General features: G+C 43.3%; 1 protein-coding gene across 2 annotated transcripts in view; it reads left to right on the top strand.

Annotated features, from left to right (window-relative positions):
* LOC102302164 (leucine-rich repeat-containing protein 24) overlaps nt 1-15,411 on the top strand; it is a 16,441-nt gene extending 1,030 nt beyond the window's left edge. Inside the window, exons 2-5 of one of the 2 annotated variants that reach the window (XM_005933633.3) lie at nt 8,839-9,033; nt 10,660-10,938; nt 12,036-12,204; nt 13,305-15,411. In XM_005933633.3, coding sequence (XP_005933695.1) covers nt 8,872-9,033; nt 10,660-10,938; nt 12,036-12,204; nt 13,305-14,551 — 1,857 coding nt within the window. In that variant the 5' untranslated portion in view covers nt 8,839-8,871 and the 3' untranslated portion in view covers nt 14,552-15,411. Of the gene's footprint in view, nt 1-6; nt 9,034-10,659; nt 10,939-12,035; nt 12,205-13,304 lie in introns of those variants that run through there. The other variant, XM_005933632.3, reaches the window with a different exon arrangement.
* The last annotated feature ends 2,707 nt before the right edge of the window (nt 15,412-18,118 follow it).

The raw sequence follows: 18,118 nt of genomic DNA, 5'->3' as shown, positions 1-18,118 counted from the left end.
GTAGCATGCCCTACAGACTTCAAATTCAGCAGCCTACTGTAAAGTCCTCACATGGAAAGTCTGTCTAACTGTGTGTATGCTAAATCACTTGTTATTGCTGTGTATGCTTGTGTAGTTCAAATCAGTCTGGTGCATCTGCTCACTTCTCCTTACATGATGCCAGATTTTTGTTTGTTTCTCTTTTTTGTTACAATGATTGTACATGAGACGGACAAAAAATGTAAATACCTCCCGGTATACAACACATATAACACACATATCGAGAACAAATACTGCAAGTCCAATTCCGTATTGACACACGCATCACTCAAAACGCACCTTTGTATACATGACTACTATAACAGGGTTATTGCATTGCACAGCATTATACTTTGCAGGTGTACCTAACAAATGGGCCAGTGAGTGCACATAAATAAATAATGACCTATACAGCTCAACAGCAGCACAAAAGGCAGCCGCCATGAAACAGAATCAACACCTGTCAAAGAGAAAAGAAAAGAAAAAATTTGAGGAATGATGAGCGTCACATATTCTGGGTTCCGCTGCAGAGCGGTTGTATCTCACTGCACTGGGTCTGCCGGATAAACTGGGTCATCACTGTTTGACCAGCTGTCAAAGGTTCTTGCTGTTTGTCTTGACACAGAACTCCAGGCATGATTAATTAGCAATCCGGTCACAGCAGTGATTTGGAACTTTGTCCTCATGTGTCAGCGCTACGATGCTTAAACAGTTCTCTTAGACTGTAGAATACCTTTCAGACAACTTACACTAATGTCACTGCAGACAGAGCTGGAGCATATCCAGATTATCTGACGAGCTGCTGCTGCTATTGGAGATATTTTAAAGTGAGGGACCAAGAGTGATATATGATTAGCATGCAGTAGTGTAACCCTACAGGAAGACCACCCTGCTTTCTTATTTGGAATTTTAGAGGTCTCTCTTCCCTAATGTCAAGAGTTGTAATGTGCTTGCCTCTGCTTAATTGCTATTCTGCACATGAAGCGGTGTGGAGCCAAATAGCAACCCCCCCCCCCCCCCTAGATAGGACCTCGTTTGTTTAACTCTGAGGGTGGGGAATCTGTCTTCCGTGGACATATCCGTACGGACAAGTTGACTTCTTACGGCTGCAGAGATGTTTAATTTTTCATTGGCTACTGTCTGCCAGACAATGATGACTGAAATGTCTCATGGCTGTAATTGTATAGTACCCTCAATTCTGGCCTGACTTGATACGGGCAGATGGCAAAGATCAGCTGAAATAAGAAATTCATGAGAAAAAAAAAGAAGCAGATTCTGTTAAAGTTTCATTAATTCCTGCCTGTATGCCAGACTGTACAGATAACCACAGTATAGGCTAGGTGTCAGAGTGCAATTTGACACACACCTGACATCCATTACTTGGAGTCAGCAGATGCTGTCACTTCCATGGCAACAAAGAAACATAATTTATGAGGATTCAGTGGCTCCTACCGCAGACAACCACTGCACACCCAAGTATTACAGAAGTGCAATATAGATGGATGATAAGCAATCATTATCGGAGCATTTCATTTCATTTCATTTCTGGACACATACGCTTTCACACACAGTTTCACTGCTGCTTGAGTAATACCTGCACTTTCAACTCGACTGCTATAAACAATATTTACAATTCAGATTCGTCCATCCAGAACAACGGGGGAGGGGGTGGGGGGGGCAGCCGCTTAAAAGAAAACAGTCGCATAGGAAAAGAAAATCCATTCAAGTTAATGCTTCTGTCAAATCCAGGGAAATATAAAAATGGAAGGGATTGTTCTGCTTTGCCATACAGGATGATCTGTCTTCCCAGCATTTGCCTTCAAACTTGTCTGATCTCATCCATCCTTAAACCTTCAAACGTGAGTGGTGTTTGTCAGTGTCGTACTGGGCACAGCAGAAAAACAAGAGGTTTGAAGCCCGACTGATGAAAACGGACCAAAATGTATATAAATATTAAAATAAATCAATCAGTCAAACTGCTTATTTTAATCTGGGGCAAATTAGGCAGCCTGTCAGATGTGGCTACTGTGAGAAAAACGGCTAGGACTGATCGCATCCACCAAGCTTGACAATTAGAATGGACAGTGTGCGACAGAGAGAGGCTGAAGGAAAATGTCTGTGAAAATGGAAAAAAGTTGTGAGAGAGCACATGCGTATGTGTGACGTTGTGTTCGAAAAGGTGACACAGCCTGCTGCCAGCAGTGTTTACTAAGTGAGTAATTGAGGCACGCATACACAAACACACAATTGGCTCATTTATGTTTATTGTTCTCTCAAAATTTGCACTTAACTATCATTTCTTCAGGCAGGAAGATTGACACCATGCTCGCAGCTGTAAAGATGAAGTTAGAGCCAAAGTTAGTTTGGCTTATCATAAGGACTGGATACAAGAAACAGCTTGCTCTAAGTACCCACTCAGTTTTGGCCGCTCAGCACATTTAGGCATGCAGATATGATCAAGACGATCTGCTGAAGTTCAAGCCGAGCATTAGAGTGGGGAAGAGGGGTGATTTAAGTGACCATTATAGTGGTGTTGTGAAAGCCACGGGGGCTGGTCTGAGTACTTTAGAAACTGCTGAGATTTTCCTGCACAACCATCTCTAGGGTTTACACAGAACGGTCGAACAAAGAGAAAATATCCAGCGAGTGGCAATTCGCTGAACCAAAATGTCTTGTTGAAACCGGAGGTCAGAGGAGAATGGCCAGACTGCTTGGAGCAGACAGGAAGGCAACAGCAACTCAAATAACCACCTGTAACAACTAAGGTGGCAGAAGAGCATCTCTGAAGCCACAACTTGAAGCAGATGGGCTAGAGCAGTAGAGGATCACTCCAGGTGCCACTCCTGTGAGCTGACAACAGGAAACTGAGGCTACTATTCGCATGGGACCACTGAAAGTAAACAACAGAAGATTGGAAAAATGTTGCTAGATCTGATGAGTCTGTTTCTCATCCAGATGGTAGGGTCAGAACTGGGCATAAACAAAGTGAAAGCATGGATCGATCCTCCCTTATGTTAATGATTCAGGCTGCTGCTGCTGCTGTAATACTGTTGAGCATATTTTCTTGGCACACTTTGAACATTATTTAAACACCGTAACCTACCCGAGTATTGACCACAGTGTACCCATCTCATGATGGCTGCTTCCAGCAGGATAACACATCGTGTCATAAAGCTCAGATCAACTTATATCGAATGGTTTCTTGAACATGACAATGAGGTCAGATGGTCTCTACAATCCCCAGATGTGGTGGAAGAGGGGATTTGCATAATGGATATGCAGCTGACAAATCTGCAGCAACTGTGTGATGCTATTACATCAATGTGGACCAAAATCTCTGGGGAATGTTGAATCTGTGCCATAAATGATAAAGGCGGCTGTGATACAGTTGCTGCACTTGTCTAATCATTGTAGCTTAAACCAAAGCAGGTGCCGACTCCTAACCTAAAAGCTAGTCAACTCAAAGTGAAAACAAAGCTCAGCTGTTAGTGAAAAAAGAACACGAAACATGGCATTCAGGTTAACAGTGTGGTGATTTATGTCACTGACAGCCCACCTGTTTTTTTAAAAACAAGTATTAAGGCCGTCCAGACAACGTCCATCTGCTTACACACACATATACTCATGTTGGTTATTACAAAGTGCTGTAACTTTGGAGCTTGTTAGAAAATTTGTAAGAGATTTAAACATGGTGTTTACTGTTTGTGCAGCGTCTACAAGCAAGTGTCTCCACATGAATCGGAAGAAACTGAAGACAATGGGCCAAAGTTTCGCTAACTGAAACTGTCTGCATTGTATTTGTGGTCTGAGTCTGACTTAACCAATCATGTTTGAGCAGGTAATCCATCACCAATCCATCAAATAGCAAGCATAGACCTGGATATACTGATATCGTGGCTAAAGCAGAAGACCTGGAAATTTGGCTCCTCCTCCCAGAGGCTAGTTAGTGAGGTTCCCAGACTGATGTATGTGTGTTTGCCTCTTATTATAATCATGTAGTCTGTTAGTAAGTGGGCAGCAGTTTCATGCTCTGTATTCTTTTATAAAAGGTTCTTGGTTAGTGGAAATGAAATGCTTTTGCTTTGCATTAAATCCATCTGGATATCCATCCATGGTCAGTATACAGTATATAGTGGACTGTGTACGGCACCTTCATGGTGGTGCAAATACAATGGCTGATTTATTACTTTATCTGGTTTCCTTTGAATTGTTAGCCGTGTGTACTTTGTCAGTTAGGGTCGCACTCTACACCTGTTGTCTGAGTACAATTTAATTGTCAAAAATAGCAAAACAGAAGCAAAAGCACATCCTAGAAAAAAGGTTTAAAATGCATTTTAAAAAACTATGAATTTAAACTTGTTACATTTTTGGCCACATTAGTTTGTTCTATTCATTTAAAATAAGATATACATGTGATATAGCAGCAGCCTTATTTTTATGTCAGACATTTTCTAACACACTGCTTTTGCAGTGTTGCTTGTATTTCATCATACTAACCAGATTTGGGGGAGAAAAAAACGAAAAAGAAGGCATGGAGCAACAGAAAACAAGTCGCAAGGCTAAAACGGGTCGAAAACCTTCTCCTGAGCTGTGAGCAATTATGACGTGATGTTTCAGCCACCCTTCCCGGACCATGAAGGCATAAAAATAAATCTTATGTGGAAAATGGAATATTGATTATGCAGCGCTGCAGTCGCCGCTGTGCTTTTAGTTCTCAATTATCAGTCGCAAATCAAACTGACTTGCAAGGATTCCAGCACACAGACTTGTTGAGCCTGCGAGAGACACCGTAAGCTGATATTTCTAAATTGCTCCGCTCGTGGTTGCAGTTTCAGCCAGAGCAGCAGCCTGTATAAAGCGTCGCATGAACCTCAAAACAAAATCAGAGTTTGTGGGTTTATTCGAGGCTCCGTGCAGAATATGTCAATACCTTCAGAGTCTATCTGCTTGCCAGCTTACATTAGCAACAACAGCCTCCACGTCACAGACAGACGTGTCACAGCAGTTTATCATGTGAACTCTTAAATAGCAAAGATTTATCGAGTTTGTCTTAGTACGCGGAGAGGGAGTGAAGGTTTTAGAGTAAATGCTCCTCTGGGAGCGGTGGCGGAGTGCTGCTGCTGCTCAGAGGGTGATTTGGCTCGAGGCAACCTGACAGTGAGCTAGACACACACAGACAGGCACACACACACACAAGTAACCCAGCAATAAGCAACATGCAGTCATTTACTCTGTTTCTCCTCAACACAGACATTCACAAATGCCAGCTCCCCTCCCCACTGCTTTCACGGTGAAAATCAATGGTTGCAGAGCCCAACTGGACGGAGTAATAGTGGAAAAATAAAGAAATCAATGCAGACTTATTAACTGAGCAGAGCTTCCTTTACCGCTGACACAAAAATATGTGAGTGTTTGACTTGTCTGTGTCTGTGAATGATGATAGCTGCTGCTGGTTGTAGACAAGATGTGCGAGCGCATAAGCATATGAGCGTCTTCCTCTATGTGTGTGTGCGTCTGCCAGTCAAGAGTGTGTGTCCCTGAACGTTGGTGGCTGGTGCTTGTATATGAGTGTTGTATTGTAGGCGTGCTTTGCATGTTCATGAGCGCTCCTGTGTGTGTTTGTGCATTTTGGTGCGCACCAACAAGACTATCTCTCAAAGTCAGTGTGTTACTCTTGGGTTAGTGCCACAGTGCACTGCCGGAGCCTTGGCCCTCGGTTTATTTGTGGACAAAAGGATGCTCGGAGACAAATGATTTAGCACCTGTCAGTCAGAGCTGAAGGACGGGCGATGAGAAAAGAGAGAGGTCAGAGACTATGGAAAGGGAAAATGATGGCGGCTTTTCAAGGAAACTGTGAAGGGAACAAGGAGAGAAAGAGGGAGGGAAAAGTTGAAGCTGGAAAAAGAGAAAGAGATTCAGAACCAAAAAAAGAGAGCGAGAGAGAGAATTTACAATTTAGCTCTGGGTCATCACATAGCTCAAGTGCCTGTGAGCAATTTTCCCCTGGAAATGACAGCTTCTATTTCTGCAGAGTTGTTTGCCTAACAGCAGCTCACAGGAACTGTGGCTGGCCTTCAGGCCCTGCAAGCAGAAACTTCCCTGATTGCGAGAGTTACCATAACAACGGATGAGGCCGACCTGCACCGATGGCAACGCGGGAATGTGAACTTTGATTCCCGCCTCCAGCACTCTGGCTAGTCTGCTGCACCTCTGACATATCAACACCTACCCTTCTTGGCAAAAACAAGAGCGAGCTGTCGGCGCTGTGAGTGTTTGGTCAGCCAGAATGTAACTGTTCACCAGTGGGTGATGATTTTTTTTGCAGAAACAGATCACTGTGTCAAGAGCAAAAGAGACATTTGTAATTCAGAAATGCCCAAATAAACAAGTCCAGTGCAAAATAATGTTTGCAGAGATGTGCGTGGGCGGACGTTAGGAGCTGCTGGTGAATGCTGAGCAGGGCTTTGTGTGATGCCAGGTTTATTAGATTTCCTTTGGCATTTGTTGACTGACATCTGCCCTGGCAGGTCTCTGCGGCCGCTCTCTCCCTGACTCTTGGCTCGCTCTACAAACCAACAAGCCTTAATCATCTTATGTACACTTTCCCACGTGGTCAATAAAGATATATTGCTGACCTCGTTTTTTTTTAATGCCGAACAAAGCGCCTCCCTCCACAAAAACGTGGACAGCACAGACAGAGGCTTAGCTAACAAGCATCTGATTGTGCAGATTACCGCGTGTTCCGCGAGGGATTACCGAGACAGAAATGAACAAATTGACCTCTTACCACCAAAATCCCACATCAGCAAAACAAAAGATAAGAGTCAAGTCTCTGCTGAATCTAGAAAAAGTGGAGTATACATTGTACTGCAAAACAAGTGTCAGCAGCATTATTTAAAGAAGCCTGCCCCCGCCCGTTGTGTTATTTTTGTCACTGAGTCCTTTCAGTTTGCAGAACCTGATGACTCCATGGGTACCCTTTGTGTGTGGGCCATCCAGACTCTGTATGCGTGCGGTTTTTAAAAAACTGAGCAGCCCTGGAAGCAAGGAGAGAAATGCACGAGCTGTATTCTGGCAGTGCGTCGTTTGCATTGATGTTGGGCTCATGTTCTAACAACAAATATCTGACTGTGCACCCTGTTCTGAGTGTATTCTTAGCCGAGGGCAGGCGTCTTCCTCTCCGGTTCCCCTTCTGACACTTTTCAAGTTAAGTCAAAGCTATTTAGAAGTCATCTCACTGTGAGAAGTAACAAAGGCTCAATGACAGACCAAGGCCTAATTCAGAATTCAATTTTTGTGCTTTCTCTTCCCAACAATAGAAATACCTAATTTCTCTGCATGCTTGTTTGGCGAGCTCCAGAGAGGAAATGGCACGCTTTTGTTAATAAGTGTTTTTTTGGTGAGAGGAGACGATTGAAAAGCTTATGTAGGTCACATTGTATTAATCAAGCTGGCTACCCTTGCAAATGCGCTCTAAATGAAACACACAATGTTAAAAAAAAAAAAAAAAATCCAGTTTTATTTCGTATTTGCTTAATACTGCAGCGTGACCGCACTGAGAATTACTTCTCAGCCACTGAAACAGCAATCCCAGTACTTTTACGCTTAGGCATTTCGTCTGGATTATAACGCTGCCTATGGCGTGGACAGGCTTGATATCGGTCCGACAGAAGAGTTCAAACACCCGGCAAATGAAATATTTATCAGTCACAGTTTATTTCAGGCACAGGACCCTTTCATCATTTAGCTTTAATGAGAGCTGTGTGCATTCTGATGATTAATAGACTAAACGATCTTCAGATCGTTCCAAGCAAGATGCAAATACTATCAGTTATCTGTCCGGGAGACTCTTTAAGTAAACTAGGATTTTTCACAAGTTAGACAAGCTTAACGGGGGAATGTTACGAGCGAATGTTTTCTAACAATGTGAGATTTTAGATTGGATCAATGAGACATCGTCTTCTCTGCTGGAAGAAGCTGCTCCAGGACGAGGCAGGTGGCACAGTAAAGCACGGTAAATCAACCTGCTGTCACGGGGACAGAATGACAGGCTCAGTGTGACATTTCAGTGCATATTATATCTCCAGCCCTCCGGTATCCTCGTGTGACCTGCTGCAGATTAACTATTTTGAACACTGCCGGCCAGCATTGAGTTTTGATGTGAGCAACCAAGCAGAACAATAAATCCCTTCTGGACCGTATAGATGCAAAAAAAAAAAGAAAAAAAACCAAAACGGGCGGAAAAAAAGAAGTGCATGGATGAGTTGCTCTGCGATGGGTTTATATCAAAGCAAGACGTTGCTGTAAGGTGCAGCGAGCAGCCGATGCTGATGGTTTTGATCAGATGATTAGAGCTGGTTACCACTGGAGAGTTGCTTTGAGGAGGTAAATGTGCTTTCTGAGATTACAGAGTTCAAAACAGAGACCGTGACTCTTTGCTACACAATTGTGTGTGTGCGTGATTGTAAGACAAAGAAAGAGACCGAAAATGAGGGAGAGTGTGTTTGTGCATGCATTAAGCAGACAAGAGAGAGGTCCTTGAGGCAACCTGAACATCTTTTATCACATCTTTAATTAATTGAAGCCTATAATAGAAGCTGCTGCAGTCCCGCAGAATAGACACAGTTGAATGGATAATAGCTGGGGATGAAGAGATACGCTTGTTTTTGCTTGCTTTCTTGTCAATCCTCCCTTGCCATTTCACAGTTATATGCTTTAACAGCACATCTGGAGCTGCTGTCAGTCTCCGCTTTGAGAATAAAGTGCATTAACCAAGAAGAGAGAAATGTTTTCCCCTTTTTTCCCATCTTCTCTTTTCAGGTTCTGCCTCTGAAGACCTACTGTAAAGCCGTCATGGGCCTCTTGTGGTTCTCCAGACTAATCCTGATCATCCTAGTCCTCATCCCGCAGCCGTCCCTGGGCTGTCCCTCCGGCTGTCGCTGCTACAGCCTCACAGTGGAATGCGGATCTCTCGGGGTCAAAGAAATCCCACAGGGCATCCCGTCTGTCACCGAGGTCAGTTGGACTGTATGTTAGAGCACTAGTTGCCCGTGCCCCCGCCCCATCCAAACACACACACATGCACACCAGAGGTTTTCAGTTGACTTCCTCTCTGATCCATTCTTATTACCCTGAAATGATTGTGGTTAATCAATTCACCGTGACCCTCTTTGATGTAAGCCTGAGGGAAGGGCTGCGCTGTTGGCTGTGTAATTATTCATTCTTGCTCAGAGCGCGACTCTTGCACACGCTCTGATCATCTGTTGCGAAGATGTTTAACATTATGCCGTGGTTTTTTTTTCCTCTTGGGTTCAAACCCACCCCCCCAACATCACTGCAGCTCATGAATATTAATGTAAAGCATGCCCTGCATAAATTGTTCCATTAACCTCAATCAGCAGGTCTATCTCGTCCATCACACTTTACCTCGTGGCCCCCATGTTTTCTTCCAAGGAAGCGTCACAGATGAATGCATATTACCAATCAAGCTGCAAAATTGTGCATGCCAGATCCAACGCAGAAAGCACGTCTCATAAAAAAACTCAGTCTAATGTTCTTTTTTGGGGATATGCTGACTTAAAAGACCTGTGATTTCTGACTAAGACACGTGAAACGCAACCAACTACCATTACTACCACAGTGCTCATTCAGGCAGAATATAACCCATGTCCTTCTCAATTTACAGATGGCCCCTAAACACATCACATGCAGGTAATCATATACTGACAACAAGAAGGTTGCACTCGCAGAATGTGCGTGGGTGTGACTGTGCCGGCTCAAAATGGGGCTCTGCAGAACAGGCAGATTGTTGGCTGCAGCTAAAAGATGTAAATAAAAGATGGACCTAGCCACTGTGACATCACTCATTGTGGAGGCTCAATATGAAGCCTGATTTTGAATGTCTATGTCTTCACCCGGTGTTTTGAAACTGAACGTGTAGGGCAAAGGGGCAGATCTGGTTCAGAAACAGAGGCTTGAAACTTTTCAGTAACATAGTAAAGCATACCCTCAGCTGTCTCTGGGCTGTCCCTCCGGCTGTCGCGCTTCCAGCCTCACAGTGGAGTGCAGATCTCTCAGGGTCAAAGTTCCGGTTTGTTAAGTCAACGCATTTTACTCAATTAAAATCATGTTGTATTCATTATGACTTGAAATTAGTGATGGATCCTATTGGGAGAGTAGGATCGCAGACAAGTGAGCTGATATGAGAACCACTCAGCCAAACCTATCTGAAGCTTACATACTTTGGATGTTATTTGGATTCTCAGCAACACATATGCCAGATTTGAGAAAGATCAGATGAACAATGATTACCGATGATAGGTTTAGAGCATACAGACATCATTAGAATTTGTAAGATTATCATAACTGTGAACTAGTTCATTCTGCGGTACATGGAACACCACACATGACTACATTTAACATGCACAGCCCAGTGAGACAGTGTTTCAAGGTGGATCTGTTTCTGGTTTAATCCATTGTGTGGTTAATTTCTACCCGCTGAGTGCAGCACAGCTATAAGCCACACTCATTTTCTTGTACAAAACAAACCTCAGATGAAACCTCACATCCTATCTTCTGTTTCCCTAATGTAATCAATGTGTGATCACTCTGCTAATTTCATTTACCCTGTCGTCCATAAAGACCATTTTCCTCCAGGACAACGCGATAGTGCAGATCCGTCTTCAGGACCTGACTCGCCTTGGCAGCCTCCATTATCTATACCTGCAGAACAACAGCATCTCAGCCCTGGAGCCCGGGGCTTTTCTCGGGCAGGGGCAGCTGCTGGAGCTGGCCCTTAATGGTAACCTCATCCACCTGGTTACCTCTGATATGTTTCGGGGTCTGGAGCACCTAAGGATCCTGTATCTCGCCGGCAACCAGATCACTCGAGTCCAGGACCACACCTTCAGAGGACTACAGGTTAGGTTGTGTCAGCCCGAATGTATTAGTTGGAAATAATTAATGCAAACTTTGAAATAGGTGTTCTAGGAAACAAATATAGAATGTTTTTACAGAATGATGTCTTCAAATCTAAAGCTATGTTCACACTGCAGGCGAAAGCGCATCAAATCTGACTTTTTTGACCCTATGTGACCCATATCCGATCATGGTATGACAGTGTGAACAGCACAAATCCGATATTTTCAAATCCGACCTGGGTCACTTTCGTATGTGGTACTGAATCCGATACATAGCTGATGTTTTAGAAAGTGACTGCTGTTTGAATGGTCATGTTGCATTAAATCCAGACGCCAATTATCAGCGCCGGAGAAGCGCCAGGGCAGCTGTGGCTACAATGTGAATGTGTGTGTGAATGGGTGAATGACTGAATGTAGTGTAAAGCGCTTTGGGGTTCTTAGGGACTGAGTAAAGCACTATACAAATGCAGGCCATTTACCATCCAGTGAAACTGTCGGGAAGACAACGTTGGAGAAACGTGAACATTTTATTTGTACTGTATAATCTGCAGATTCTGACAGAAATCTGCAACTATCCTTTGAAGCACCGCTCCTCAAAAAACAGCAATAAGGATAATTATTGGGCCATATGTAAATAACAAAATAACTTTATAACTTAAAGCAAAATTGGGAAACGTAAAGTCCGAAACAAGTCTTTATATTAAGGGCCATCAGTCAAACAATACTGTTTGGTCTGGGTCTAAACAGAGCGAGTTGTGTGTGACGTCTTCTTTTGCACATGCGGGCCGCTTTGAGGGTTAACACTAGAGTGCGTTTGCTGTCGCATTTTATTTGTAGTGTGAACAAGCAGACAAAAAAATTGGATTTGATCAAAAAATCAGAATTGAACATTAAGAGCTGCAGTGGGAGCGTAGCCTAAGTCTTATTCGTGACTGATGTCTCCTTAATCCCTAGCATGTGGTGATACAGTACAGACTGACTCAGGTGGAGCTGAGACACCCTCCTGTCACTATACTGGATAATTCTATCCCTTATGAACTTGCACATTTTATACTTACCTCTGCTTCCCCTGCTTTGTGCCATTTTTGCTGTCTGCAGCGTCTGCAGGAACTCCACTTGCAAGAAAACAGCATTGAGCTGCTAGCTGAGCAAGCCTTGTCTGGATTGTCGTCTCTGGCCTTGCTGGACCTCAGCAGGAATCACCTCCGCACCCTGGGAGCTTCATCACTCAAACCGCTTGTCAGTCTGCAGGTGCTCCGTGTTACAGGTAGGTAGAATTCCTAGATTATATTAAGTGTTACTATAATATGATAGAATCATCCAACACTGATTTTAATTCAAGGTGCCTTGAAAAACTTCTCTCTTTCCACACTTCTGAATAACTCACACCCCTGCAATAATGTATTTCCAACCACTGAAATTCACACTCTACCAATGAAATTATAACAGCGGGTCACAGCAGGCAGACTTCCGAGAATTAAAACCAGAGGAAAAAGCCAACTAAATTAACAAAACAGCTAATTAATGGGACCTCATGTGGAGGAGCCTGTTTACTCAGATAAAATCTGGTAATCCCTCCTCCCACACTTTTCTAAAGTTGGACTGACCCTTACTGTAACTTCCAAGAAAGCAACAATCCCAACTTCACACTCATTACATTTAATGACAGAGGCATTAATGGATTCAAAGAGTGAACTTCTCTCCAAGTTTGACATTTTTGTCACTGTCTATATGTCCCAAAGAGTGTAAAAAATGTACACAGTCTGTTTTTGTTATTATTTAAACAGCTCTATGATGTCTCTGTGACTATAAACATGAACAATGATTTAGTCTTGATTACTAAGGCCCATGGTCTTGCAGTGGGCTCAAAAGAACTCCACAGCACCACAATATGTTTTTTGTCCTGTCTCACTCCCATTATCCTCAACTGGTCACGGCAGAGCCTGGTTATGCTGGAAGTTTCTTATGTCCTGGGTTTGAAATCTTGGTAAATCTAAATTGCCCACAGGTGTAAATGTGAGTGCAAATGGTTATCTGTCTCTCTGTGGTAGCCCTGCGACAGGCTGGCAACCCGTCCAGGGTGTACCCCGCCTCTCACTCTACAGCAGCTGGGATAGGTTCCAGCCCCCCTTGACCCTGATTGGATAAGCGGAAGAGAATTGATGGATAGATTAATTGAATTGAATTAGAAAGTTGATATTACATGAACAAAAAAATATATTTAACAAATCCACTTCAGTAGATCATGCAGGTGGCCAGGGTTACGTTCCACCATGCTATCAGATTTATGCTAGGTTAATTTTGACCTTGAAAACTGCGTTCCGTTTATGTCTGTTTCCTTAACTGCTTTCTTTCATTCCCCTATAGAGAACCCATGGCGCTGTGATTGCGCTCTTGGCTGGCTGAAAACCTGGATAAGCGAAGACGGACAGCGTCTCTTGAGTTCTGCAGAGCAGCGTCGGCTAATGTGCTCTGAACCTCCTCGCCTCTCCCACCTCAGCCTGGTGGAGGTACCTCCAAACAGTCTGGTCTGCATCCCTCCAGTAGTGCAGCTCGAGCCAAGCCACCTGACCGTTCGCCTAGGAGAGAGTCTTCGAGTCTCCTGCCAGGCCTCGGGATACCCTCAGCCTCAAGTGACTTGGAAAAAAGCCTCCCATGGTAAACCACAGTTGTCACCTCGAGGCCTGGTTCAAGAGCTGGGACCCAATGGGGAGCTGTTTAGGCCTGGGGCCGGTGGAGCAGTGACAGCCTTACCAAGCAGTGGGGGGATCAAGGTGGGAGGTGTTGGAGCAATCCACGGGCCGGTACGTGGAACTGAGGAAGGTGGCGAGAGGGACAGCTTTGATCCAGACATGGGCAGCGGCATGCTGTTTCTCAGCAATGTCACCGTAGCACATGCTGGGCGCTACGAATGCGAGGCCTGGAACCCTGGTGGTGTGGCTAGGGTTACTTTCCACCTAGCAGTCAACATGTCTTCTTCCTCCTATTCATCTCAGTTTTGGCCTCGTTTGAACACTCACTCCTATGTTTCATCTTCGTCCAACTCCTTTTACCAGCCTGAGGTTGTGGATGTTAGCCAGGAGCCTCTGTATGAGCAAGACAGCATGGACTTTAATGCCCTGGGCCCTGCCACACAGACTGCTATTGCTGTTGGCATCTCCTTGCTGGCACTCACTGCTGTTCTCCTCTTGATTATGATCTACACTCGTCACCAGCAGTATCAGAAAGATGACACTGGCTCCTATTGCACGAGCAAGGAAGAGAGCATCCTCTATGTGAACGACTACTCTGATGGACCCACCACCTTTGCGCAGCTGGAGGAGTACCGCGATGACCATGGCCACGAGATGTACGTACTCAACCGAGCCAAGCCGGTCCTGGGTTCCACTTCGTCTGCATGTCCCATGATGAGCGGGTTTGTCCAACAGAAGGGCATGAAGGAGGCTCTCCTCGATCACGAAATGGTTCAGACTCTGACACGATCGGGGGGATTGGGACTACGCAGAAACCCAGCGGATGGGGGAGAGGGGCCCCTAACAACAGACCCAGAAGAGCTCTTCCTCAGTCAGAGTCTCCTGTTCGGATCACAGGTTGCCTATGAGATCCATTGTTAAGGAGTCATTATTATGCTCTGGCATGAAACAATATGTTGATGGACTTTTAATTAAAGACAATAATGGAAATCACCTTGGTGCAGTGATTTGAAGCATCAGATTATTATCTGGCCTTTTAAAGAGGGGAGATTGTCAGTCAGTAATTTCTGGGGGAGCCTGGTTCACAAGTGGCCTCTGAGAGAGCTTCTTGATTGACTGTATGACACTCGTGATGGGTTAAGAAGACTGACGATTGAAGGGGAAATAACACACGAACCACAGCTTTCTGTCTCAAAATCAACCCTTTAAGGATAACTCTAGGTGGCTAACCTCGTCAGAAATGTTTAGTTACACTAAAAAGAGGCTGAAACGATGCAGCACACAGTGTCTGCTTTATTCTAATTTCGTTCGTTACGCTTTACTTTTCGTGTTTCGTCTATGTTTTGTGTAGTATATTACAAAGTTAATTCTCAGAGTGAAGTACAGTTGTTTTGTGAATCCTGCTACACATCCCATTAGAATTAGGCCTAAAGCAATCCTCTTACTGAAACTACATTAACATTACCCATATGTGCGAGTGGGTGTGGGTAGGTGGATTTGTTTATAGAGGTTCATTCTGAATGCAGAAATCTAGTCTTTTTTATGTTTGTATCATAGCATTGTTTTTCTTGATGTTAACATGTTGTGTTGTTTTATACCTGCTGACTGCAACACTAGAACAAGATATTAGCATTTCTAATGTGTGAAGTCGACTCTCTGAAAGAACTCAAGCTTCATTAACGTCAGTCTGTGATTACCATTATGATGTTAATAATGTACATTTTGTCTTTGGTTTCTACATAATAAAATGTATTTTAAAAGAGAAAGTTTTTCCCTTTTCCCTCTTTTTCTGACTCTATAGACCATATTTGAAGTGTGTAGTTTTTCCCTGTGGTCTTCCCTTCATTCTATGAGATGTGAAAAGGGCTTTATAGAGAGACTGTAGATCTGAGTCACAGTGTAGAGGCCAGTCTGTGAGAGGTCAATGGTTCATAAACCATTTATTCTTTCCCTTTTCCGCTAAACACTGCAGATATCAAGTGTCCTTTCACAGCTACTTGTGGACTAAGATAGATGGTTGCAACTGAAAATGTGTTGAAAACCCAAATAATCTCTGCTGCTTTACACCAAGACCCAGAGCTGTATTGATTCTTGTTCAAAAACATGTCAATATTCTTTTTAAACTGGCCTCTCTGTAGGTATTTTAAAGCTGTTTATTACTGAGTATTAAATGTCATGGTTATGCTATGCAGCTTAATAAGGATTACAGCCAAAGGACATGTTTTAAAAATGTAAAGCCTGCTTCTGTCTGCCACTAACACTGAAAGTATCAGTACGATGCCACGGAGCCAAATAAACAAAAGTATTGTATAGTCTGAGAATGCTCTCTTAAATAGTCCAGAACTGGTATATGCACAAGTGAACCATCCTGTGCATGTAGTACATTTTTGTTGCAGTATGTGTTTGCTGAAGGTGGTTTCTATATAGCTATATGATAAAACAAGCAAAATTGCTTCAAAATTGTTTGGTTTCATGAACTTTCTAGACAAGAGCCATTTTTGAAACAAAAAACAAACAAGCAGCTCTGTTTGGGGTTGAAAATAGAGAAGGTGGCACAGGCTTCAGGTATCAACATACTAACTAACTTTTAGTGCATAAAACATGGACATGCAGTGCCATATTTATGATTATTTGCATCATTATGCATTTTGGAACCTAGAGCTTGGCAGACTAAGGAGTAGACATTTTTGTATATATATCTACTGTAGCCGCCGCTATTGAGGTTCATCAAAATTAAGCAATAAGGCACCAGAGAGGTTTGGTGAAGTGGGTCTTACTGTCTGGCTGAAGAGCTTCAGTTTAAAATCATGATTCTTTTATTTGCTTTCCTCTAAGTCTGATATAGATTCTCTCCTGAAGAAATAACTTTTATATAAGCGATCAGTAAAGCTTAACGTTACTGAATGAAGCCTACTTACAGTAAACTGTGCAGCACATTATCACTGCAGTGTGCATGTATACAAGTACACTTAGTCCAAATGCTGCTGAGTTACACTGTTGGACTTACAGACACTGGAACACAGATTAGAAAACTGATTAGTTACATTTGTAGCCTATCACCAACAATGCCTGTTTCATCGCCAGAATAAAAAATCCTTTATTAGGCTGACAGCAACCTTTAATGTTTAAATGTATCAGTTTGATGTTGCAGAGCTCTAACGTGGAACTGTCATGTTAGAAATAAACAGCAGTACTAAGAGCATTAAAACATAAATGTGGCACGAATGACGGACCCCACCACATTATCACACTTGTCAACACACACTTTATTTCCTCTTGTGGTTTCCACAATACTCGCACCTGCAGCTTTTCAGTTCCCACCCGCCCATACGCCACCAACAACAACGACTACAACAGGACCCAGTACAGACTTTTATACAGAGCTTCCCACGCAACGAACCACGCCTCGCCACATACCCCCACCACCCAACTGAGGCTGGGGCCATGTCCAGCTGAAGACATCAGCTAAGACTTGTACTTTTTCATAAGTCCTCTAGTGACTGCACCTACTCTGGAAAGAGGTAAGCACACATATACAAACACATGCCAGTGGGAGACACAAAACACAGAAGGAGAAGGACCTCAATGAATGTATCGGCCGTTGCAAATGAATATCAAGAATGTTTTGGAAAAAAGGGAGATCAAATAATCAATTGGCCAACCAACCCACATTAGCATAAAGACTGAGACTAGAAAAACAGCTAGCCTGCCTATTCATTACTACAAATAACTCTGGATTCGTTTTATACCCAGATTTCCGTTTGATGGTATGATCACTAATGGAAAACTCAGTTTCAGGTGACACTGTACATACAGATTTGCCAACAGCAGCATTACCGCCAGGGAGCTAAGCTAACACAAAGGATAAAAGTACAGCATTCCCCAGACAGAAAAAAGACACAACCATCTGGCTGAAACTCACAACAACACCTTCTTATCACAGATGATGTATTATGCTGCCTATCTCACACAATGAAATGTGAAATACTCTTATTCCAGTTGCCCCCACCAAGTAAATGGATTTTCTTTGTGTCTACTATAACACAATTCGCGGGCTGTGTCATTGCATGTCCGACAAAGCTCGGCTCACAATGGTTGTCATGGGCACAATGGATTCAGTACATATAAGTCATCAGGCTAATGTTGCTGTGTCTGATTGAGTCTTACTTTCTCTGTGTGGATCACAGCAGGTAGACAAAAACACAGAAGCAAGCATAAGACTGTCCAATAAAACTGCAGTACATCCAAAAATGGCAACGCTTGCTCGTCTCCATTAAGGCATAAAAGCTGAATGCATTGAAACCACATTGTGCACCTTTGCTAATCACTCCAAATGATTCCCTCAACCAGTTTACCTGCAGACCCATTCTGGTTATTAGAGACCTCCCTAATTGATTTAACAGACAGAAAGTTATGCAAAAATAACACTAATGATGGCAGTAATATGGAAATCAAGACTTTTAATGTACTGCCACTGCTAAGTGCACC

The sequence above is a fragment of the Haplochromis burtoni genome, unplaced genomic scaffold, assembly GCF_018398535.1.
Source record: "Haplochromis burtoni strain Fernald_Lab_line unplaced genomic scaffold, NCSU_Asbu1 Contig_172, whole genome shotgun sequence".
In the NCBI taxonomy this organism is placed as follows: domain Eukaryota; kingdom Metazoa; phylum Chordata; class Actinopteri; order Cichliformes; family Cichlidae; genus Haplochromis; species Haplochromis burtoni.
Note: the sequence above shows the minus strand (reverse complement) of the source record. Positions and strands in the feature narration are given on the sequence as shown.